Raw genomic sequence first — 22,946 nt, 5'->3', positions numbered from 1 at the left:
CACATTGTAAAAGAACGACATGTGTGGACATTTTCACAGGGGGCCTATTCATACAATCATGTTTACACTCCCGCTGACATCCGTCTGGTGATAGAGTATGCTCGGTTACGGGGGATTCGAATTATCCCGGAATTTGACAGTCCAGGACATACCCAATCTTGGGGGAAAGGTAAGATGCATATTATTCTGAAATGCTATTGATACTGTAAACATGTAGGAACTGGCTTTAGTTGGGTGCATTTATGTTTTTTCATTTTATTTTATTTTACCCACTTTGTTCTTATTTTCAAGATGCTTCTATTATTGCTATCGTATTAATTTTTATTGTATTTGCATTGTTATTAACTGCCTTCAGACCATTTAGTAACAAAGGTGGGGTATTGAACCTACTATAGGAAGTAGTCCAGCCGAAGGATTTCACCCTCCCATTATGAAGAAAGGAAAAACAACTGAGTGCAAGTACAGATTTATTGCGAAGTGTAATTTAATTCCAAAATCAGTTCAGTTTTCACCATGCTACATATAGCTTAACTATATGTTTCAGGGTTTTTAAGATTGGCCTTTAAATATATAACCTAGAAGTGGGTTGAACTTCTTAACGTTGTTGTTGTGATAAATCTGCCTTTGTACTATATTGCTGATCAGTTCTTTTTATTTTTGTTCTGACATCTAGTAAAATAGTATTGTAAACTCATAGCTGGTCAGTGCAGACAATACTTAGATAAATTGACCAATGGTCTGCCTTAGGATAAGGCAGCTTCCTATGTTGCTAGTATGGACAACATTTCTAACAATGCCAATAATAAAATCATAGGAAATGGGGGCGGGGGGGGAGTATTTAGTAGGGAAACAAAATGTTCAGTAGCCCAGAATGTGAAACAGAAACTGCTAATCTCTGGAATAAAATGACAAATCTGGCAAGTGAATCTAAACCTGTTGTGACTACTGGTCCATACTTTTCAGAATCTGATCTTCTATAGAACGCTGCAATTTTTAAAAGCTTTAAAAAAATCGTGTTCTTGACCATATTGGGGGGGGGACCCCATGTATTTAAGTTCTTGGAATTGTTTTTAAAACAAGCATAAGAATGCAACTTTATATGGTGCAGCAACAACAAATGCACCTTTCAAAGCTAATCTTGTTTTGATGTATTTTATTTTAGGACAAAAAGACATCCTCACACCATGCTACAATGGAGCACATCCGAGTGGGTCTTACGGGCCTGTAAACCCCATTTTGAATACAACATATGATTTCATGGCTAAATTATTCAAAGAAATTGGCAGTGTATTTCCGGATGATTATATCCACTTGGGAGGAGACGAAGTGGACTTCACTTGTTGGTACGGTATAACATGAAGAGTCTACATTGCTTATTCACCTGAAATCTGTTGAGTTGGAAACTGTGACAGGAAAGGTAATAGGATAGGCAAGGATCCTTCAAGCCCTTCAAGTGTGGCTCTCCCACCCCCACCCCCACCCCCCACCAGACTGTAGTCCTTTGCACTAGGTTGGGGTCCACGTTCCTCCAAGCTCGTGGCTTGTTAGACAAAGCAGAAGGTTGTACAATAGTGTTGTACAATAAAGGGGAGGGGTGCAGCTGATTGTACATACAGTGGTACCTCGGGTTAAGTACTTAATTCATTCCGGAGGTCCGTTCTTAACCTGAAACTGTTCTTAACCTGAAGCACCACTTTAGCTAATGGGGCCTCCCGCTGCCGCCGCGCCGCCAGAGCACGATTTCTCTTCTCATCCTGAAGCAAAGTTCTTAACCTGAAGCACGATTTCTGGGTTAACAGAGTCTGTAACCTGAAGCGTATGTAACCCGAGGTACCACTGTAGTGGGACTTGCCAGTGGCTCACTTTGGATGAACTGAATCCTGGTCTGGGTGTGGCTAGCAGATTGGGGAAAGACTTTGCACAAGGCAGCCCTACATGGCTTCTGGCTAGCTTAGAACTTCTGTGCATACTGTTGAAAGCGGAAGAATTGCAATACTGGAGCAGACTACTGGTCCATCTAGCTCAGGGGGGTTGATACTCATTTTTACCCTAAGAGCAAATTCATTGACCAGCCCTCCAGGAGCTGCATGTCATTGGTGGGCGTGGCCAAAATTGCAAACCAGCTGAAGGGGAGGAGGTTATTGCCCCTTCCCCTGCTCATCTAATGGTTCATTTGATTATTGGGGAGAGGATAATCCCTTAAACAGTTGGGCTGGGAGGGGAGAGGTTTAAGCCTCTCCACCCAACCCAAGGCTTTGTTTGATTTAACCTTTCATTTTGCTGCTGCTGTCTTGGGTGGCCAGAAAAATAAATTGCCTAGGCAGCCAGATGAAGCCCCTGGCAAGAGGTGAACTACTGCTCATCTAGCTCAAGAGCCTTTCCAGAGCCAGTAGTTTGGATAACTTCATTAAGTAGGGCATGGTTGCAGCGACTTGCTAGCATTTGATAGATGCTGGGAAGAGCAGCATCAAGTCTTAACAGAGAGAACAGCTTCAGTGTTTGGTTAAAGCACAGCAGGCATAAAGCAAAACACAGCCAGGTGTCTGCTGAGTGATAAACGCTGCTCCCCGCCCCCTTCTCTGTCTTTTGGAGCCTACCTGGTACTGCAACCACAAATAGGTTGCCGTACATGTGAGGTAGACAGTGTCTTAGCTTGTTGGGTCACAAATCTGGCCATTACCATGGCTTGCAACCACTGATCAGCCTGCCTCCGTGTATTTATTATCCTATGCAAGTTACAAAATCTCATCATAAGCTGACTTTATCTGAATTACTTGGTTTTTGTTCCTCTTGCTCATCTGTCGTGGAGATGCAGGGTCACTGCCAATACCTCAAGGTCCGTCTCTCCCCGTATGAACTGACCCAGACCCTGTGCTCATCTTCTGAGTCCCTTTCTCGTGTGCCCCCGCCATGGGAGGTCCAGAGGGTGGCAACATGAGAACAGGCATTTTCTGCAATGGCTCCCTGTTTGTGGAAAGCTCTCCCCAAGGAGGCTTTCCTGGCGCCATTCTTACATATCTTGAGGTGCCAGGCAAAATCTGTCCTCTCTTACCAGGCCTTTGGCCTTTAACTAATCTGTGGGTTTTCAGAAGCAGGCAGGATGTTTTTTAATGCATTCCTTTTTTAATGTATCCATGTGGGGTTTTTCACCTGGCTGGTTGGTTGTAAGTTGCTTTCGGTTGCCCTGGGTAAGATAAAGCAACTAACAAATTTAATAAATAGTAATCATTTAGTTATTGTTTATTTTTCCTTCAGTAAAGCCATTGTCTGTGGCCATCCTCTGCCAGATATTTCCTATTCATAAGGGGTGAGAGTTCTGAGTGAATGCCTATTGGAGGATTCTGGTGGTCAGTGGGTAACATGTTATTTCCTAGTAAGTCTTGGTACAAAATCCCATTGGTACTTCTGTAGTATGCTGCTGATCTTGGCAAGAAGCATAATTGTGTTTTCTCTCTTCCCTTATAGGAGGTCCAATCCTGATATACAAGAATTCATGAAGAAGCAAGGGGTCTGGTTTACCTATGCTAAACTGGAATCCCACTATGTTGAGAAGTGAGTTTCTCTTTCAGGCAAGAGCCTGCTTATTGGCTGTTTGCACACAATGCCTAAACCATGATTTAGTAAACCATGTCCTTGCATGTTTTAAAGTAGATCACAGCCACAATTAGTGCTAGTAACTTGCTGTTCTTAATCATTTTGAGCCAATCATGGCTGAAATAAGGGGTGTAAATGAAACAAGTAAATAGCAAGTACATAACATCTTTAAAATATTATTACTACTAGAATATTGGAGATGGTGTCTTCTCTGAACAAGAAATCCATAGTGTGGCAGGAAGTCTTTGATCATGGAGCAAAGGTAAGGACTGAGAGATGATTTGTGCTGTTCTGCGAAAACTTGATTTTCATGTGCTAGAGTAACCCAGAAGACACCTGTAGCACTATCTGAAATGTTTAAGCCTTTCAGAATTGTGTGATCTGATCTAAGGATCAATTTCATCAAGGCAATATAAGAAGCAAATACATTATAAGTCAAATGTAATAGAAATGTGACTGTCCTGTATATTTCAAAAGTACATACAATATGATGCTGGAAAGGTGACATACCATATGTGGCTGTCTCATAGCTTATGCCTTTCTAAAATTGCATCAGTCTTGTAGAACTTAATATGCCAAAGCAACCCTTAAAAAGGCAGACTGTCTCTAAGCCTGCTGTTTTTATGTTAAGGTTAATTATTTTAGGCAGTACCAGTTAAGTTTCTTTCACCATTTCATCTTAGCATAACTAAATGCTCTTGGCAAACCAGTCACACAAGTGGAACATGCAACACTAAATTGCTGTGGATTCTCATCTCTTACATGAGTGTTTCTGTTTAGCCTACCAGCTTGCCAGCCTTCTTTTCCACAGTACTTTAAGTTGTTGGTGGGGAGGAGGGGTTGAGCAAAGCAGCAGTCCAAGTGGTTTGATCACCTGCTTGTATTCCTGCCTTGACCTCCTCCAGGCTTGACAGCCCTGTCTCAGCCATCTGTATACAGTCATACCTCAGGTTAAAGTAGCTTCAGGTTGAGCGTCCACATATTAGGATTTCTAAGAGGCTTCTTTGAAATCTTGTCACTGGGGTAATTGCAAAGATGCTATAATTACCATGGAACAAGTTGATGTCACACCAATATGTGGACAAATCCCAATGGGACTCGATATGAGTGACGTTAGTTTTCACATAACCGTTATCACATAACCTGGCATGCTACTATCTGCATATGCTTTGGAGGAGATGTCTGTAGCTGAACAGATTGTTTTCATGCTGTCTGAACACTATGTTTTTGATGTCTTCAGCTACAGTCAGACACAATAGTTGAAGTGTGGATTGGGACCTTGTATAAAGAAGAGTTAAGAAGAGTAACCAAAGCAGGGCACAGCGCCATCCTGGCAGCACCATGGTACCTAGACCTCATTAGTTACGGCCAGGACTGGAAGAAATACTACAGCGTGGAGCCACTAGACTTCCTTGGTTTGTAGTTTCCTTTTTCTTTGAGCGTTATCCAGGCATTGGTTCCAGTGGGAAAGTTGCATGGCCTTGTTGCTGTGACTCCCAGTTTTAATGAATGATAAAATTATATTCCTGTACACTCCTCCATACTCTTCTTTCACCCAAGTTATCTCCCCAGTTTGTTGGTGGAGATGCCATTCTATACTGTTAATAAGGGGAGACGAATTATTGGTGGTGGCGTTTTTTAAAAAATGAACTATTTCCTTTTTATTGATTTCAGTTCTGGCTGCAGGGGAATGAACTTTGTCACTGAAGTAGAGTTAAATAAAAGATAGTGAGCTTATAAATACAAAGAATATTACTATGTTTGGTCATATGGGCTTTTAATAATAATGTATAGGCTGCAACTCAAATCATCTGGATTTATTTTAATAGTCATGACATTAAGATTTGGTATGACTTAATTAACTTGCAAGTGTAAAATACTGTACCTGTATCAGACTGAGCCTGCTTTTAAAGGAAGACACAAGCCAATACTTCTTTTCCTCAAACACAGGGTGGCAATCCCAGAAAGAGTTGGTGCTTGGTGGAGAAGCCTGTCTTTGGGGAGAATATGTGGATGCAACTAATCTCACACCAAGACTCTGGTATAGTTAATCACTCACCTGATTTTTTTTCCCAACAGAAATGCTAACCATCTTGATCTAACCTTATTGATACTGACATCTGACAAAACTACGCTTGCATCATGATTTTTAAACTTTACTTTCCCAAGTTGTCTTCCTCCCTTCTTCTTAATTCTGTCTATATTAGTGATTGGCATAGTTCCCACTTACCCATGGATACTGCATGGCACTCGGGTGTACAAAGGCCAGCTGAAAAAGATGGCAGGGCTCTTGCTTTTTATGAAATGACCAGCCTCAGCTGGTAACAGAAAAGTGAGGTTTCCTTGGAGTGACGCCCCACCCCCTCACCTGCCTGCATTGAGTTCCTGATCAACCAGCCGAATTGCAGAATTCAAGGCTGCAGTACGCAATTTAGTGCAGCCTTCTCCAACCTAGTGTTCTCCAGATGTTTTGGACTACAAATCCCATCAGCCCTGGCAAACACGGTCAATAGGCAGGGATGATTTAAGTTGTTGTTTAAAAGTCCTGGAGGCCACCAGCTTGAGGAAGGCTGAGCTAGTGTGCCACTTTTAATATTACATCTCACTGTTTTGCTCTCATTTTGCACAGAACAATGCTGTAACATGGTGTGCTTGATAAAACAATCTGCCCCCCCCCCTTTAAGAAATGGAGTACTGGCATACGTTCATGTTGCAAATACTTTTATTTTGCATGGACAGTAACCAATTTATATTTAAATTAGATTTTATTTTTTAAAAAATTGTCTTCATATTCATATTCCAGGCCTCGGGCAAGTGCTGTTGGGGAGAGACTCTGGAGCAGTAAAAATGTAACCGATATTGAAGATGCTTATAACAGGCTTAATGAACATCGTTGCCGCATGCTCAGGTAAGCAATACAATCTAGTACAGCAGGATTCAGGTACAATCCCATCAATAATCAGTGTAGATTTCTTACATCAAAACATGGAAGTTTATTAATCTCAAAAGGCAAAGCAAGTCACACTTCTCTCCCCCACAGGCGTGGAATAGCAGCGCAGCCTTTGTTTACTGGATACTGCAGGCACGAAGCAAGAGACCCCTAACAGCTGTAGGAGGACATTGCCAGAAGTGCCTTTTGGGGAGAAAAACCTGCACATTTCTATTGAATACTGCACTGGATGGAGCACTCTCATTTTGAAATGCTGAAATTTAGAGGAGGTTAATTTCTTATAGATGTGGAAAAAATAAATGATGTTGAACTTTTTAAAAGAAAGTAGCTCATTCAAAAAAGGAACCTGTGCGTATGTGTTTGTTGCAGATGGCTGGGTTGATCTACATGACTTAAAAGCTTGGGCCAAAGAAATGGGTGGAGAATTATTGAGGCAAGGACACTATAATTCAAGGGTTAAGAATGCATATAATAAGGAACTTGTTCCTCTGAGTAGGGAACATAGCATACACATTTGTCATTGTAAATTACCGCATTTTTCGCTCCATAGGGCGCACCTAGTTTTTAGAGGGGGAAATCAAGAAAAAAACCTCTTATTTCCCCCCCAGCCCCAAAGAGCAGCGTACAGGCTGCTTGCAGCCTCTCCCTGCCGGAGGGGTTGCGCGTGGCTATGGCACAAGCCAAGACAGCAAGCAGGATGGCTCTCCGGCAGGGAGAGGCTGCGCGGGGTTTAAGAAGCCATAGCCCCGCGCAACCTCTCGCTGCTGGAGGGGCTGCGCGTGGCTATCCCTGAAGCCTTCCGAGCGCAGCGCAAGTTCCCACTGCGCTCCTCAGGCTTTGGGTTCCTTTTGCTGAAGCCAGGAGAGCAAGACTCTCGTGGCTTAAGCGAAAGGAACCTGAAGCCTCCAGAACGCAGCGGTAACTCGCGCTGCACTCCAAAGACTTCAGGCGGCTATCCCTGAAGCCGGGAGAGCAAGAGGGGTCGGTGCGCACCGACCCCTCTCGCTCTCCAGGCTTCAACGAAAGCAACGCGAAGCCTCCGGAGCATGGAGGAAGCGCTCCCTCTGCGCTTCGGAGGCTTCTTGTTGTTATCACTGAAGCCAAGGAGCCTGCATTCGCTCCATAGGACGCACACACATTTCCCCTTAATTTTTGGAGGGGAAAAGTGCATCCTATAGAGCGAAAAATACGGTATTCAGAATGAGACACAAATATTGCACAGCATTCTACGTAATCACTGAAAGCAGACAACTGCAGTAATACAGTCGCCTGGAAGAGGTAGTTGCTTCTGTTTTACTACTTCTGTGAAAATACTCTGCTCAAATTTTGTAACTAGCAAGTATTTTACAAGATACTCCCACTGTGTGCATGCTAAACTGAAGCCACGTGCTTTGATGGTAGGAAACTTACAAAAATCCACTGCTGCCTTGTTAGAGGCAATTCCTTGTTCCTCCATGCTGATACTACTGCAAACCACTCCTCTTAAGCAGAGCAGCTTGCTCTGGGAGGCTCATCACTTGGTAGCTTGCCAATTCCAATGTAAATGTTGCAGAGCCAGATGTCAAAGAGCGCAAAGCTGTTGAATAACCCTACAACAAAAACCAATAGATAATAATTACTTTTATGAAAGTTGATCCATACTAGGTTACACAACTACTACCTTAATTTTTTTTTTTTTAATCATTCGACTGGAACCATTAAGTAGTTTATTTCCTAGAAAAGCAGCCCCCACTCTGGTTTAACTCCAGTCCAATCAAACTGGACAGTATGAACTAGCAAGATGGATAACCATCGGTCTACCACAGAATAAGACAACTTTATACAGAAATCTCAGCACCATCAAAAATTATGGTTCCTACTTTTCATGAAAAGCAACAGTAGTTAAAGTTCACACTTGTAGTGTAGGCATGCCTTGCTTTGTTCAACAGAGCTGCAAAACACCCTGATAACACAAAACAAAATAAATATGCAGCATCCGTTTTGAGCACCTTACGCACATACCATCATTTCAGCCAATGGAACAGATGCAATTACAACTTGGTTGTCTTGGCGACCCTGAATTTCCTGAATGCTGCCTCTTCTCTGTGCAAGGTCACCCAGTACGGCACCAAGGTGATCTTCGCCCACTGTTATTTCCAGGTTCATGAGAGGCTCCAGCACTTGTTTATCAGCTTTCTTCAGAGCCTAACAAGCAGAATAAGAGGCAAATGCTTATTCAGCACAGTCATCAATATACATGACACTAACATATCACATAATTAATTTGTAATCACACCTTTGCTGGTTGTGCATGAGAATATCAACAGAAGTAAAGCAATTAAATAATGGAATTGAATATACAATAGGCCTGGAACTTAACACGCAATTTACTTATGCCATCGCAGCCTTGTGCGTGTCATCAAAAAATAAACAGAAGGAAGAAACCACTGGAAGGGGCTGTGCGAGATCTCACAAGAGCCTCCAGAAGCTGCTAAGCAAGGCTTTAAAAACTCTTTCTGTGGCAGACAAAGCCTTGCTCAGCAGGCTCTGGGAAGGATGCAGTAAGCAAGGAGGGACAAGGCCTGCTCCGGACAGGTAGGGGTGCTTGAGCAGTGGTTTCCAGGGGTCTTCCTGACCTTACATGATTTTGCCTTTTCACATGGACCCCTGGAATGTAGCCCCTCTATAAAGTGTAGGCCTCCTGTACATTTGAAAATGGGCATATTACCATCCTGAAGATGCCACCAACAGACTATACTAGTGGTTCCCAATTAGCTAAGTACTGCAGACCCCCTGTTTTTCAAAAGCCAAGCCATGGACCCCCTACTTTGGAAAGTTTCAATATGTCTATGGTAGTTTTTGTTATTTGAATGGTACCATGGACCGCCTGGGGTCCGCAGACCACCATTGGGGAACCACTGGACAATACAATTAAGGGAGACTCTTTAACCCCTCTGTAATTCTGTTACTTTGAATGAAGACTGCTGCAAATGACCTCAGAAAGACAGTTGGGCTTATACCTTTTGCATGCAACGGGAAACACAAGCAGAAACCATTGTCAGAGATGTATCGGAGTTAACAGTCACTGCATGTACCGTCACTACTACATCTTGAACTGGAAACCCCAGCAGTGGTCCTACAACATGAAAATACAAAGAATGCATTAACACCAAATGAACATTTCTTAGGAAGCTAGGAAAAGGACATTTCTTAATGTCTGCATAACATTTAGTTGACACTGATAGTAGCCAGGAACACAGAAATCTGCATTACTCTGAGTTAAGCCATTGGTCATCAAACTCAATGCTATCTTGTTTTGGTCGTCTTACTAGTCTTGAAAAAGTAAAAGCACCCCAGTCATCACTAATGATAATCTAACTATCATTAGGTAAAGACAACCCTGGCAAACGGCACCAGACACACAAGCTTTGTTCTTTTTCTTTAAAAAGAAAGAAACTGAGTAATCAAACAAAATAGAGGAATATACTTGCATTAATTTACAGTTTCCAATTTTCTACTAACCCATGGAATGGGAAAATAATAGGTATGAATAATTCAATATTTAGTCAGGCTGTGCTAACTTGTTGCACCTCCAAGAGAACACCAACTCTGATCAGAAACCAGAACTGACTGCCATGATTCATCCATCAACTGACTGGATTGAGCTACCTCAGGCAACTTTTATCCATGGTTACTGCTAAACATACTTTAAAATCTCTCTCACAGAATTATCAGGGTTGCAGAGCTCAGAGTCCAGGCCACACTGCCATATGTGTTTAGTTTATTTGTTTTAAAAAAAGAAACTTGAAAGATTTTCACATACAAATTTCAGAACACTTACTTTTTGCAGTATTTTCTTCATAACAACTCATAATCAAACCCAGAAGGAAGGGGGTAGGGACAGGCAAGTGGGGTGCAGATGGGGAGGAAGATTCTGATCATGATGTTGGATCCATTTCACAAAATGTCTTTGCTTGGGCTAGGCACTCAGAAAACAACAATTCTAATAAATTCAAAATAAGGATTGAGGTGGCTCTTACCTTGAAGGTACGATGTATGGATTCCGTTTGCTATAGCTTCACGAAGATCTGGCTGGAGCGAGTCACAGACGTTCTCTGCATACTCAATGACCGGTGCTGTTGCTGATGTTTCTCCCGCCCACGGTCTCACTCCCAATTCTACAGTCACCTGGTGCCGTTTCTCTCCTACAGTTCTGTCCAGCGTGTCTGTGACAAAATAATGGAAATCCCACAGATCACACTGAACTTCTTGCCAACAAAATTTTAAGTCGTTCACTTGCAGGTCCAAGACGACAGTTACTTTACCTATAGCCTTAGCAGAGTTTTGGATTGTTTCTCGGTAAGCTATCTGAAGAGGTCCCAGATAGGTCTCAAGTTTATGTTCACGTCTGATTCGGTCCTGAATGATCTCAATGTGCAGCTCTCCCATGCCACAGAGGATAGTCTGGCAAAAAATGTGAAAGTATTCTTAACAGTTACATCAAAGTCATGGGGTACAGAGGTGAGCTACTTTTATCTTCTTTCAAAAAGGATAATTCAGGTGAGATTTTAAGAAAAACCTAGATCAAGGGGAACAGCAACACAGCAGGAAGCAGATTGCATTTTTCAGTGACTTCGGCCTACGTTGGTTCATTTAACTCAACTGAGAATAGTGGGAGAACTCTGCAAAATAGATTAGCTTAAACTATATTGTTCGTTAACAGATCTCAAAAGTATATGAAAAGTATATGGCAAATCCAAAATTTCAATTTGCAAGCCAGAAATGAACTATGTGTTGGAGAATTAAAGGCATGTGAAAAAGTGACATAATATAAAGGGAATATACGAGTTTATAAAATTTTCTGGATTTAAAAACAGAATAAATAAGGACAGCTTCATAATCTAAAACAGAATGCAGGTCAGTATTAAAGTTACCAGTTTGAGATACATGTTTTTTATGCCACAAAACAAGGCAAAAGAACCCTCAGAATCTCCTTTACACTGGTAGCATTCATGTGGCTTCATTTATATTCTTCTCAATATTTAAAGAAATATTATCACATGTTATAAACTTATGGCCTCTTAACATATCTAAACAACTTCCCAATGAAGTAAACTGGTGCCGAGTCAAGCTGTGGGCAGTTTACAGGTAAAAGGTCACAGCTATAAAAAGTAAAGTTGTAAAATTTGTAACACTAATGCTTGCTTGTTAAACCTCCGTTTTTGTTTCTATTTTTAAATCACATCTTAGTAATACAAACCCAAATTGGTTTTAAACCAGTTTAATCATAATGGCTTCCACAGAAGCAGCAGAACTGCTTATTTATGAGAAGGGAAAATAATACTGTTACAGAAAACAAATTCCCAACATTTCTCATTGGAAAGCCATGGCACTTAGGATATATCTACATTACAGACTTGAATTAGCCTAAGACAGCGCAATAGTTGTTGCATCCATAGACATTAAAAACACAGTCAAGGAAGCATCAAAGTTATAATATTGGGAGAAATTTAATAATTGGCACCAAAGGCCTTACCTGCCCAGTGTCTGAATCTATCTTGACTTTCAAACTTGGATCCTCACGTTGCAGGCAAGCCAAGGCATTATCTAGATCTAAAATAAAAGTATTGACTATATATCAAGTATGAAGAGCACAATTGGGGTTTAAGTAGACTCTGCTGAGAATTTAAATAATATGTGGACATTAAAGGTAGGAGAGGGAAGAGGCAGCTGTGTTGCTGTGTTCCTGCTCCCCTTCCATCAAAGAAAGGTTGGAGTAAATAGCAATATATAGGAATAGCAAAGCCTTCCAAATATAGCTAAAGTATCTTTAGCTGTAATCAACCTATTAATGTTTCTGTACTGCTGTACTAAAAGATTCTAGCTTCCAACAAAAGATAGATCAAAATTCCACCAATGTGATGGAAGGAAAATAATTCAAATGCTTATGGTCCCAATGATAATTTCTCTCTCCCTCACTTCCCTTTTGAACGCTATGTTGCATCGTAGTCCATCGACTGGCAAAACCAGTCAAAACCAAAAGCTGGTTTTGAAACCCCTGAATCCATTTCAAGAAATCTTTTGTCACACAAGGAGCTGCCAATCACATTCATGCTTAGGAGTACAGAACTTGTTCCTAGACCAGAGCCTTCCAAACTGTGTGTCGCGACACATTAGTGTACCAGTTGCAGTGTGTGTTGTGTGAACACTCCCAGGGCTTGAAAGGGGTTCATTTAACCTCCAGTTTGCTAGTAAAACTAAATTACTGTGTCGCGAAATGATGCATGTCTAAAATGTGTGTCACAGGCATGAAAAGTTAGGAAAGCTCTGTCCTAGACTCTGAATTAGGCATTTTAGTCAATACAGCCTTCCCTTGGAAGTAGAACAGAATCTGTTCCAGAAGTCCGTTCAACTTCCAAAATGTTCAGAAACCAAAGCACGGCTTGTGATTGGCTGCAGGAAGCTCCTGCAGCCAATCAGAAGCTGTGGAAGCCCCATCAGACATTCAGCTTCCAAAAAAACATTCAAAAACCAGAATACTCCCAGTTTTCGATCATTCAGGAACCAAAACATTCAGCAACTAAGCCATTCAAGATCCAAGGTACGACTGTACTTTAAAGAACTTTTTATAAACTGGCAAAGCATATTCATCCCCTCCCCCATCCTGGATCTAAATGAGAAGACTGGGCCTTTTTAATATGTCTTCTTGAACACATTGTGCATATTGAGAAACCACAGAACGTTCCATTTCTTCAGGGCTACGTATGAATTAAGAGTACACTATTAGCACTTTCAGTAATTGCCTCATACCTGGTTGCCTGGCCATGGAAGGCGGCTCTATGGTACAAAAGAAGACGGGCTCTGGAATCTCAATGCCGGCCAAGATAAGATTCTCTACTTCGCTGCTTCGACCGTGCTTTGACCCCACATTTCTTCCAGCTTGTTGAGCTGCAGCCATTGCTGAAGCCTTTGACGAAACAATGGTGTCGCCAGTGGCACTCTGGGGGATGCCAAAAAGCACATGGCATGCCGTTTGTCAACATGTAATTGGTTTTCATCATTAAAAAGCACAGAAAATTAGCCAACTGCCGAAGGCGGTCTTTTCCCAGGCAAAAGACAAACCAATTTGGGATGACAGCAATTAGAGCAACTTTTTGGTTTTGCTTCAACTCACCTTCTCTAATTGTTTTTCTTTGCCAGTAGAGAGAACCAAATTGAAAAAACTGTGACAAAAGCTTCTTTGATGTGTAACACATTGTTCCTTACTACAAAGTGAACCCTTTGCTAGTCAGGTTATAGCTGCAGAGAGATTCCCTAACAGAACCAACAAAAAACTTATGTCGTTAAAAAATAAAGAAGTCACTAGAGAATTGGTTTCACTTTTTCCCAGTAATATTGGCAATCAGCAAAATGTAATTCTCTACATTAATGTTGACGCAATTTTTCAAAAATTTTTGGGATTCATATTTCTTCACCTGTTTCAATCCAACTGTGAGGGCAATATTGCCAGCCGTTAGCGAAGAGATTTCTATTTGCTGATCAGCGAAAGGCAGAAGCAGGCGACTCATTCTCTCCCTGCAAGGAATGGCTCAGATTAAATGCTACTCCTACTGAGGAATCCGAACAGTTACACTCACAATCCTTTCCTCACCCTTTTTTTACTCACGTGCAGTTTTTGCTAATATTATAGACAGCTGACTGAGGCTTCATTGTGCCAGAGTAAATACGGAAGAAAACCAACGGCCCACGTTGTTTGTCATGAATAACTTTAAATGCTAGAGCACACAGGTCATCTTTATACCACTGCCTGCAAAAAGTAGTGAAGGAAAAATATAACATTAATGGATATTTTGGATGATAAAAAATAGGGCATTTTCTCTGGCTATGCGAATAATCTGTTTATCGGTACTAGTTTAGCTGAGCTAAAATAAAACTGCTTAATAGAAAAATGATGGGGCATCATGTACCCTGTATCCTTTTAGGAATCTGCATAAGAATTACCGAGTCCTAGGCTATGAGTGCACATTGCAGCACACCAGCTGCTACTTACAATGTGTGGTCTGTGCATGCTTCCTAGGTCTGTGCCTCACTAGAGCCTCTCTCTCCTTCCCAAGAACCCGGCCTATTTGTAATCTCCCATAAGATGCTAATAAACGGTTTCTTTTTCATGGCTTTTCTAACACATGCTTAAACTTATTAAAACGCGTCATCTTCTTACTCACACGAAGTCGTAGCTGCGTTCATCCGGTGCAGGCAAATACCTGGTGACACCATCCAATAATGGCTGAACACCTTTGTTTTTCAGTGCACTTCCACAGAACACAGGTACAGCTTTCTGTGCTAGGGTTACTCTTCGTACAGCAGAATGCAACTACAGAGGCACAAAGATTCATAATTTTAACAATGATCTACTTAAGAGTCAAAGGAAGAGTATACAGCTCAAGCATTAACTGAGTTGCACCTTTGGATGGTATTTTGTTTTGGTCATAAGGTGTTTATCATATACATTATTCCAGGTCCTAATGAAAAAATACTTAAGTTATGGGCTTCTGCTTGATATGCATTATGTGATATTTATCAAAGACCTCAGAAAATTTCTTTTAGGGCATATTCTTTTCTCAAGCCACCCTAAAAAACAAGGCAACCGATGAGTGCTATGCAACAGGCTTTCTGGCCATATTCCTCAGTCTTCACCTTGCAGGCATTGCAAGCACCTTCCTGAATATACCCTTGACCCTCAGGGTTTATAATATTGCTGCCCACAAAAAAAAACCTATCCTTTCTATGGCTTTGTAGCTGCCATTTGGTTTTATGGCTTGTGGCTCTTGCTTCAACCTAAGGATTCTTTCCCATTATAAACAGAACATATCAGTAGGATATCATTTTAAAGCATTTTACGATCAGGTCTTCCCATAAAACCATGAAGTTTCTAGAAAGAATTGCTTTCCTTATTAAAAATAAAAAAAAATTTAATACCAGTAAGACATGCAGCTTAACATTATGAACCCCAGTGCTGCCAAGGTATGCCCAAAGACCTAAGTGCACCCAATATCTTTTTAAAAACTATTTTTATTTGCACAGTGGGCCCTAGCCGCATCCACTGTGTCCCAAGCTGCTTGTGAAACTTTCAAAAGTCATGGGACTGTATGGAAGGGGTGCAGGCAACTGTTTGCAGCCTGCCAGTTCAAAGTTCCCCTGGACTCAATGAACTAGTTGTGCGGCTCTGCATGTTGGCTTGTATCAGTATTTGGTCTGGACTAAAATACTGACATGGAGCAGAAGATAACTATCCCGTCAACTGCAGGGGGGCAGTACCCTTTTATTAACTATTTCTAAATACTGTCAATACATGTCATTCACAACAGCTTTACTCTCGTCTTCCTTCCTTCCCTGCCTGCTGCCATCTCATCATCACTCCCCTTACCAAATCACATTCCTGCAGGTTTGCCACAGTATCCTAGCATTCTCTACCAAGCGTTAATAATTTGGTTGCATCACACATGCAGGAAAAAGGCACTCTATCCTGTTATGTACAAACACAATAAAACTGTAATAATATGCAGTTATATAATAAACAACCCCCAGAGCCATGTACCTTATCAGCTGGCAAGGCATCAAAATTCTCACTGAAATCCCCAAGGAGCAGCTCAGCAAATTCATCATCCAGGTCTGCAACCTTATGAAGAGAGAGAGAAAAAATCTACACTATTGCCATTACACACTATTCAAGTTAGTGCACCAAATGTCTGTTTGACCATCTGCAAATCACCAATTGGCATGTAAAAGAATATATGAAATTTAAAAATATAGAATTTTAGAGTATTCAGCAAAGTGAAAATATAAACTTCCCTAATTCTGCTTTTATATTTTTAGCCTCTTTATCTCCAACCCAGAGAGAACAAGGGTTGGGCAAAGCGGGGAAGAAACTCCCACGGGCAGTTCAGGTTTTCCTTGGAGAATGACAAGGCTGCAGATACCACAACATTGCTTATACTAACTAAACAGGGAACATTGTTTATATTGAACCAAAATTCAAAATTGGGTAGGAGTGTACAAATCTGCAAATTAAAATGCAGTTTGTATAAATGGAAATATAGAACTTTTTTCTCTCCCAGTAGTCAAATGTACAAAATATGATAATTAAAGTATCTAGTGTATCGTTATTTAAAACATCCCAATATACAATTTTATCAGAATCTCAACTTGTATGGCCAACAGTATCAGTCACTTGAGTTTTGGTTTTCAGACATATTTGCATTAATCAAAGGTCTCAACTGTTTTATATCATATTTACTTTAGAACTTTACTTGTTCTATTAAGGCATTTCTTGCATCCCTGGCATCCCTTAGCAAGTCAGGATCTTCAGTTTCTTCCAAGGGTTTCTGTTCAAAATTCTTTCCATCATCGAACTCGGTTGCAGATTTCCAAATAATTTGGTTCATGGTCACCACGTCAACTATTCCCCTAAAGTTCTTTCCTTCTCCAATTGGCAACTGGATTCAGTGGGAAGGAGAGAACAAAAATATAAATAAACGCAATTCGATAGTAAGACATAGCAGTATGAAGGAAACACCAAAGTTAAAATGCATCATGATTTGTAACTAATGCTAATTGTTTAAAAGTAAAAGTTTGCTTTACATTACCTGTAAAAGCAGAGGCTTAGCCTTCAACTTCTGCCTGATACTCTCAACTGCATAGGTGAAACTAAAGACAAATTATTACTGTTAGAGAGAAAATCGTGTCTTTATCTTTATCCAACATGTCACTCCTCCCAGCCAAAAAACCCCACCTGAGACATAAGATAGGGAACTAAATAAAAACACAGTGTTTTAGCTAAAAACACACACACAAAAACTAAACATCTGAGAAAGGATCCAAATGTGGAAATCTCAAGAAATTTCTAGGTTGTCTGTTAAGGTCAAACTTTCACAAACCAGCTTATAAAACACAATACCAAAATTGAATCTGACAACAATAAAACCAAATGGAGTTAACAACCAGCATAAGCACCTTAAAAATAGTTTATTTCCAGTCAACACAAAGCCCATTTAAAAACAGCTAAGCCCATCTCAGTCCAAGAGAAAGCAACTCAAAACAAACCGGACCTTAGAGCCTTTCTGAAGACCTGAATTGATGGGACCATATGTACGCTAGTTGGGATTTTCCACAAACATGATAGGACCAGGGTGTCAGTTATGCAGATTAAGTACATATTTTGAAAGCATTTAACTTCCTTATCTGAATATTTTAAAACTGTCTTGCAAATATCCAGGTTTTTCTAATTCACACCATTCTTTTTTCAAGCCCGCCTTTTCATACATACTTATATCTAAGTTATTTGTAGAATCAAAGGATGAATCAAACAAATATTGTAAAGTTACCCTGTCTGGTGACCAGGAAGCATCCCAAGCAACCAGGCAAGTGAGCATTTTTGTAAATTTCACATAAAAGGAATTAAAGCAACCACTGCACAGTTAACGTTCGTGTTAAGTCACACGAATCTTGGATAATCAGAAACCACCCTAAAATATAATACAATCAGTGAAGCAAGCCTTTCCTTGCTTCACTGACCCTGGAAGAAATAGACATCTTAGTACCTTGCTCCATTTTTGTCCATCTTGTTTAAGAAGCAAATCCGTGGAATGTGGTGCTTGTCTGCTTGTCTCCACACTGTCAAAGACTGAGCCTAAGGCAAAGATGGAAAGTGTCAATCCTTTCGGCAAAACGGGTGCCTGCTGTCACCTACAATTGTGTAAACGCTTCTTTAACACTTGCAATGTATGAGGCATCAAAATGGGCGTGGCTCCTACTCAGAAGGTTTGCAGTAAGACAGATGAGACAAGATGTAGAGAAGTCAAGAGACTGAGTGACAAATGAGATGGATGAGGAATGGAGCGGGGGAGTGTGATGGCAGCTGGCAGGCACCTTCAAAGAACTGGAGCTCTTTTAAAAAAACAACTGTAGTCAATCTGCAATATATGTCACTGAAATCAGTATGTCATTAAAACCTCTGGGTACGGTACTTGTTGGGCAAACAAGGGAACATGCTCTTCTTGCATACTTCAAGAGGCATCTCACTAGCTTCTACTGGAGAAAGAATGCTAATCCAACATAGCATTTCTTATGCTATCATGCAGATGCTGCCATTTTGGATCCTCAGATTAGATCCTCAGGATAAACGTTCATAGCTGTGGGGCTTGCATTTTGCAGAAATGGGGGCAGCTTTGACACATGGGCAGCAGATCACTAACCACCCCCAAAAGGCTCTTCTCCTGCCTTTACCTCCATCTGATGACATACGCTCTCCTTATAATGTGAGGCAAGCATTTGCTGGTGGAAGTGAGCATCTAGGCCTTAAATTCTCATCAGTTAAAATCATGGCTATAGAAACAGACTAAAGTGAGGTAAAGTCACAGCACACTGTGGTCATTCTTACTTCCACACCAGCCGAGGCATCAAATACAGCCACTGCTCCATCCAGCACTCTCAGTGAACGTTCCACCTCCACTGTAAAGTCCACATGACCTAACATACAATTTAAACAGAGAAGTAACAGAGGTCATAAGAATAGTAACGCTTTAACAATATTAGAAAGGCAGCATGTCTTCACCTAATAACTTTTTACTGGCTTGTGATGAATAGGCACTCAGTCTAAAACCACAACAGACCCTCTTGGATGAAACTGATGATCTGCACCCAGGCCTGGTTTGGGGACACCCTGGTGGATGAACTTCAATAGAGAGCAACAGCAGGCGCGTGATCCTATTGATTCTCCAGGATCTCTCAGCAGCTTTTGACCCAGCTTATCACTGTATAACATACCTGGTGTGTCTATCAGATTTATTCTGTAGCCCTTCCAATCGAAAGTTACAGCAGCAGATTGAATGGTAATGCCACGTTCTCGCTCCTGTGCCATGAAATCTGTGACTGTGTCACCATCATCAACATCTGATTAATAAAAAGAATGTAGCTTTTTTCAGTTTGGCCGCTGTAAAACGATCTTAGCTCTTGATTCATTTTATCAGAATGCAATGTATCACTGGGGAAATGCTATAAAACAAAATGCCTAAGGCCCAGTTCTCCTATCTAATGTCAAAGACCGGGAAAGCTGTTTAGGATGCCAAGTACGTGGCCTTGTATATGGGCAGCAGTATTCCTGCACCAACGGAAACAGAAGTCCTATCCATTGAATGGATAGGTGAACCATGCAAGGTGCTGGACAGGTGGGAGAGGTAGAATGCATTGCAAGAAAGTCATGGCAGGGGCAACACAAGTAAATAGCTCATCCTTAATGCCACGGTCAAAACCTCACTTTGTATGTGTGCAAGGCTGCATTTTAAAAATGCAAATGATAAATTAAGCCAAACCTTAGTATCAGTGCAGAGGCCCATACAACAAGCAGACCAGATCCTCCTACACACAAAGAACAGAAATACAAAGAACAAAAAAAACCAAAAAAGACACCTGCAAACAGAGCCCCATAACCTCCATGGACATGCCCAGAAACTCTTCCTGTGCCAAACATGGGACAGGGCAGTGAGCAGACCTCATAGGGAAAGCACCAGGATTATTACTCAGGAACCCTGGAAAGGGACCCCAGAAAGGGAAAAATAAAATGACAACTAGGCAAGTAGAAGGATAGGAGACTGCCCAGTCTGCACCAGCACAAGAAAGGTGACAGCCAACTTAACCTGCGGCAGAGGCTTGAGTGGTTCAATACTTTATATGTGTGTTCTCCCTCTCTAAGAATGAACCATAGCAGATTTTGTTAACTAACCTCCTAGGTTTCTTATGTACCCAGAATAATACAGCATCCTTTCGGTGGTAGTTGTTTTTCCTGCATCTATGTGAGCCATGATGCCAATGTTGCGGATTCTGTTTAAGAAAAGCAAAGAATTCCCACTTAGCACCCAAGTATCTAAGGCAATTATAACTTTACAAATAATACATAAAAAATAACTTTGCTCATCTGTACATGAACAGTCTTTAAACCCTAGGGGCTGCATTCCAGTGGTGAGTAGGATCAGAGGCACAAACAGGCAGAGCAATAGATTTGTACCACAGGCATGCAGAAATCAGAGGTTTCTACACACCCATTTCTTCATCTGGGCAAGTAAGAGGCATTATAGTTCAATGACATTCCAGCCAGACAAAACACAAAGAGAGCATGGAGTACGGCTGGACAGGGGCTTGGCCTACAGAGAGTTGCAAGGGCCAAATAGAGAGACCTGGAGGGCCACATCCAGCTGCTTGGCCTGGTTCCCAGCCCTTTTTTAGTACACTATTTCTTGTGGTTTTACTGAATGAATTCTTTTCTGTTGAATTTTATTGTAGCCTACCCTAATACCAATGTGTGAAGGGCAAAAAATAAATAGGAAAAATAGAATATATGAAAATTAATAACTTACTTAGAGGCAGGTGGAGTGATAATAGAGCGCAAAGATTTTACTTCACCTATTAAAAGAGAAGCGGCCAGAGCATTAATAATGTTTCCAATGAGTAGAAGTTATGTTTCACAGCACAAGCATCAGTACCAATCAGAGATCCTCCTGCACTTGCGTCTACTACTGAACATGAGGCTCTCTCTCTCTCTCTCTCTCTCTCTCTCTCACACACACACACACACACACACACACACTTTTTTCTCTGGCTGATGTGATTATCAGCACTGTCAACTCTGAAGGGTGTCTCCTCACCCCCATGAGAAAACCTGGATAACTCTGTAGACAATACCGAGTTAGACAGATTGTCTGACTTGGTATAAAGCAGTTCCCTATGTTCCTACTATCAGCTACAAAAACAATTCCACATACAGAACCTTTACATACAGCAACAATAATACTGGCATGTAACAGTTATGCACAGAAGCATATTTTCATAAGTACATCTCATTCCTTTTTATCATATTATAGTAGATCTGTATAGAAAATGTAAGCTGGGAGTGGAGGAAGGAATTACCTGCTGGATAACTGTAACTTCTCTGAAGAGTCAAAGAACCTTTGAAGCATTTTACAGCTATAATTCTTGATTTTCTGCAATACATACACTTCAAAAGGGAAAATCACAATTAGAGAAAGCCAACACACCTCACCAAAATAATTTTATTTACACAATACATGTCACTGTCAGAAGACCAATGCTGATTTTTCCAGCTAGAACTAGCTAGCTAGTTTTAGATATCTTAAGCATAAATCACAGATACAGCCTAGGTCAAGCAAACGTAGAATGTTAACATCCAGCAAAAAAAACTTGTAAGCTTGATTAATTACATACTCTTCCTGAAAAAGCAGGTTCATAGATCCACCTGGCAATAGAGGCCCAGGTGTCCTCAGCAGCTATAATTGAGTTTTAACAGCTTCAGCTGGTAACACAGTTACAGCTGTTTGTGGGCCAGGACAGCCATCATCCATGCACTGGTAACCTCCAGTTTGGATTACTGAATTGGGCTGCATGTGAAGCTGCCCTTGAGGTTGGACCAGAAGCCGCAACATATTATAAGTCTACTATGGAATAAATTGTACTGGCTGCCAATTAGCTACCAAACTAAGATCAATGTGTTGTTTTTGGGATACAAAGCCCTATGCAAGTTTCGGGCCAGGATATCTTATGGTGACCTCAGCCCTTATATATGCAATTAATCATTGCCCTCTGCAGTACAGGACCTCCTGTGGATACCATCTCATCTTTCCATTACACATCAGACAGGCACTATTTATGTATTCTCTTTCTGGTACCTACTGAAGACCTTCATTTTCCAATAAGGCTTTTAAGTGAAATTTATTTATTCAATCTGAAATTGAAATATTGCATATGCTGTTGACAAATGGAATTTTTAATTGCTTTTATTGTTCATGTCACCTTGAGATATTTTCTGGGAGGTGCTTAATAAATAGAAATAAATAAATGCAAAAACAGCCTACATAATACTATCTGTGTAACACTGGCTATTAACATACTTGCTAGTTTTTTTTAAAAAATAATCGATGGGGGGGGGACTTACCACACTGTGTAAACATACCACTTTGAGGGGACCCAGTAACAATTTCCTTGTATCTCGCAGCATATCTATCTAGTATCCTGGTCACATAAGCAACTGCTACGGGTAACGGCGCAGAGTTGAGGCAAGCGCTTTAAAAAGAATATTGAAATCGATGGCCAAGTTCTCCTCAACACAAACAGGCACCGAATTAAAACCGGCTTTTGTTTCTTTCTTTTTGGTAATTAAACAGTCCAAACATTCCTTTTAAGAAGCGGCTATTCGGCAGCCAAAACGCCGCCTCCGTCAGGTTACTATTGCGTGAAATTCTGCCTCACCGCCGCCCATCGCTTCGCTCTTGAGAATAAAGCAAAACCTCCGAGAAGAGCAGAAAAGGACTCATTGCGCACTCCTAGAAACTTCCGGTTTAGTCTCAGCGTGCCACAC

General features: G+C 41.0%; 2 protein-coding genes across 5 annotated transcripts in view; one reads left to right on the top strand and one right to left on the bottom strand.

The window, feature by feature from the left end:
• HEXB (hexosaminidase subunit beta) overlaps positions 1–6,868 on the top strand; it is a 20,799-nt gene extending 13,931 nt beyond the window's left edge. Inside the window, exons 7-14 of the mRNA XM_083577403.1 lie at positions 40–169; positions 1,163–1,343; positions 3,466–3,552; positions 3,784–3,856; positions 4,835–5,009; positions 5,545–5,635; positions 6,398–6,502; positions 6,635–6,868. Of these exons, the coding sequence (XP_083433529.1) occupies positions 40–169; positions 1,163–1,343; positions 3,466–3,552; positions 3,784–3,856; positions 4,835–5,009; positions 5,545–5,635; positions 6,398–6,502; positions 6,635–6,698 (906 nt within the window). The 3' untranslated portion in view covers positions 6,699–6,868. The remainder of the gene's footprint in view (positions 1–39; positions 170–1,162; positions 1,344–3,465; positions 3,553–3,783; positions 3,857–4,834; positions 5,010–5,544; positions 5,636–6,397; positions 6,503–6,634) is intronic.
• Positions 1–22,946, bottom strand: part of GFM2 (GTP dependent ribosome recycling factor mitochondrial 2) — a 24,112-nt gene extending 1,166 nt beyond the window's left edge. Inside the window, exons 1-21 of one of the 4 annotated variants that reach the window (XM_083577364.1) lie at positions 22,524–22,927; positions 21,482–21,569; positions 20,932–20,977; positions 20,301–20,398; positions 19,346–19,471; positions 18,960–19,048; positions 18,121–18,209; positions 17,167–17,227; positions 16,831–17,016; positions 16,119–16,199; positions 14,746–14,894; positions 14,190–14,330; positions 13,999–14,098; positions 13,334–13,523; positions 12,060–12,136; positions 10,849–10,987; positions 10,564–10,749; positions 9,544–9,659; positions 8,546–8,728; positions 7,955–8,133; positions 6,299–6,797 (exon numbers count right to left, since the gene is read on the bottom strand). In XM_083577364.1, the coding sequence (XP_083433490.1) occupies positions 8,008–8,133; positions 8,546–8,728; positions 9,544–9,659; positions 10,564–10,749; positions 10,849–10,987; positions 12,060–12,136; positions 13,334–13,523; positions 13,999–14,098; positions 14,190–14,330; positions 14,746–14,894; positions 16,119–16,199; positions 16,831–17,016; positions 17,167–17,227; positions 18,121–18,209; positions 18,960–19,048; positions 19,346–19,471; positions 20,301–20,398; positions 20,932–20,977; positions 21,482–21,569; positions 22,524–22,586 (2,334 nt within the window). In that variant the 5' untranslated portion in view covers positions 22,587–22,927 and the 3' untranslated portion in view covers positions 6,299–6,797; positions 7,955–8,007. Of the gene's footprint in view, positions 1–6,298; positions 6,798–7,954; positions 8,134–8,545; positions 8,729–9,543; positions 9,660–10,563; positions 10,750–10,848; positions 10,988–12,059; positions 12,137–13,333; positions 13,524–13,998; positions 14,099–14,189; positions 14,331–14,745; positions 14,895–16,118; positions 16,200–16,830; positions 17,017–17,166; positions 17,228–18,120; positions 18,210–18,959; positions 19,049–19,345; positions 19,472–20,300; positions 20,399–20,931; positions 20,978–21,481; positions 21,570–22,523 lie in introns of those variants that run through there. The other 3 variants (XM_083577366.1, XM_083577365.1, XM_083577367.1) reach the window with 3 other exon arrangements.

Source organism: Podarcis filfolensis (genome assembly GCF_964270895.1).
Source record: "Podarcis filfolensis genome assembly, chromosome: 11".
NCBI classification, from domain to species: Eukaryota; Metazoa; Chordata; class Lepidosauria; order Squamata; family Lacertidae; genus Podarcis; species Podarcis filfolensis.
Note: the sequence above shows the minus strand (reverse complement) of the source record. Positions and strands in the feature narration are given on the sequence as shown.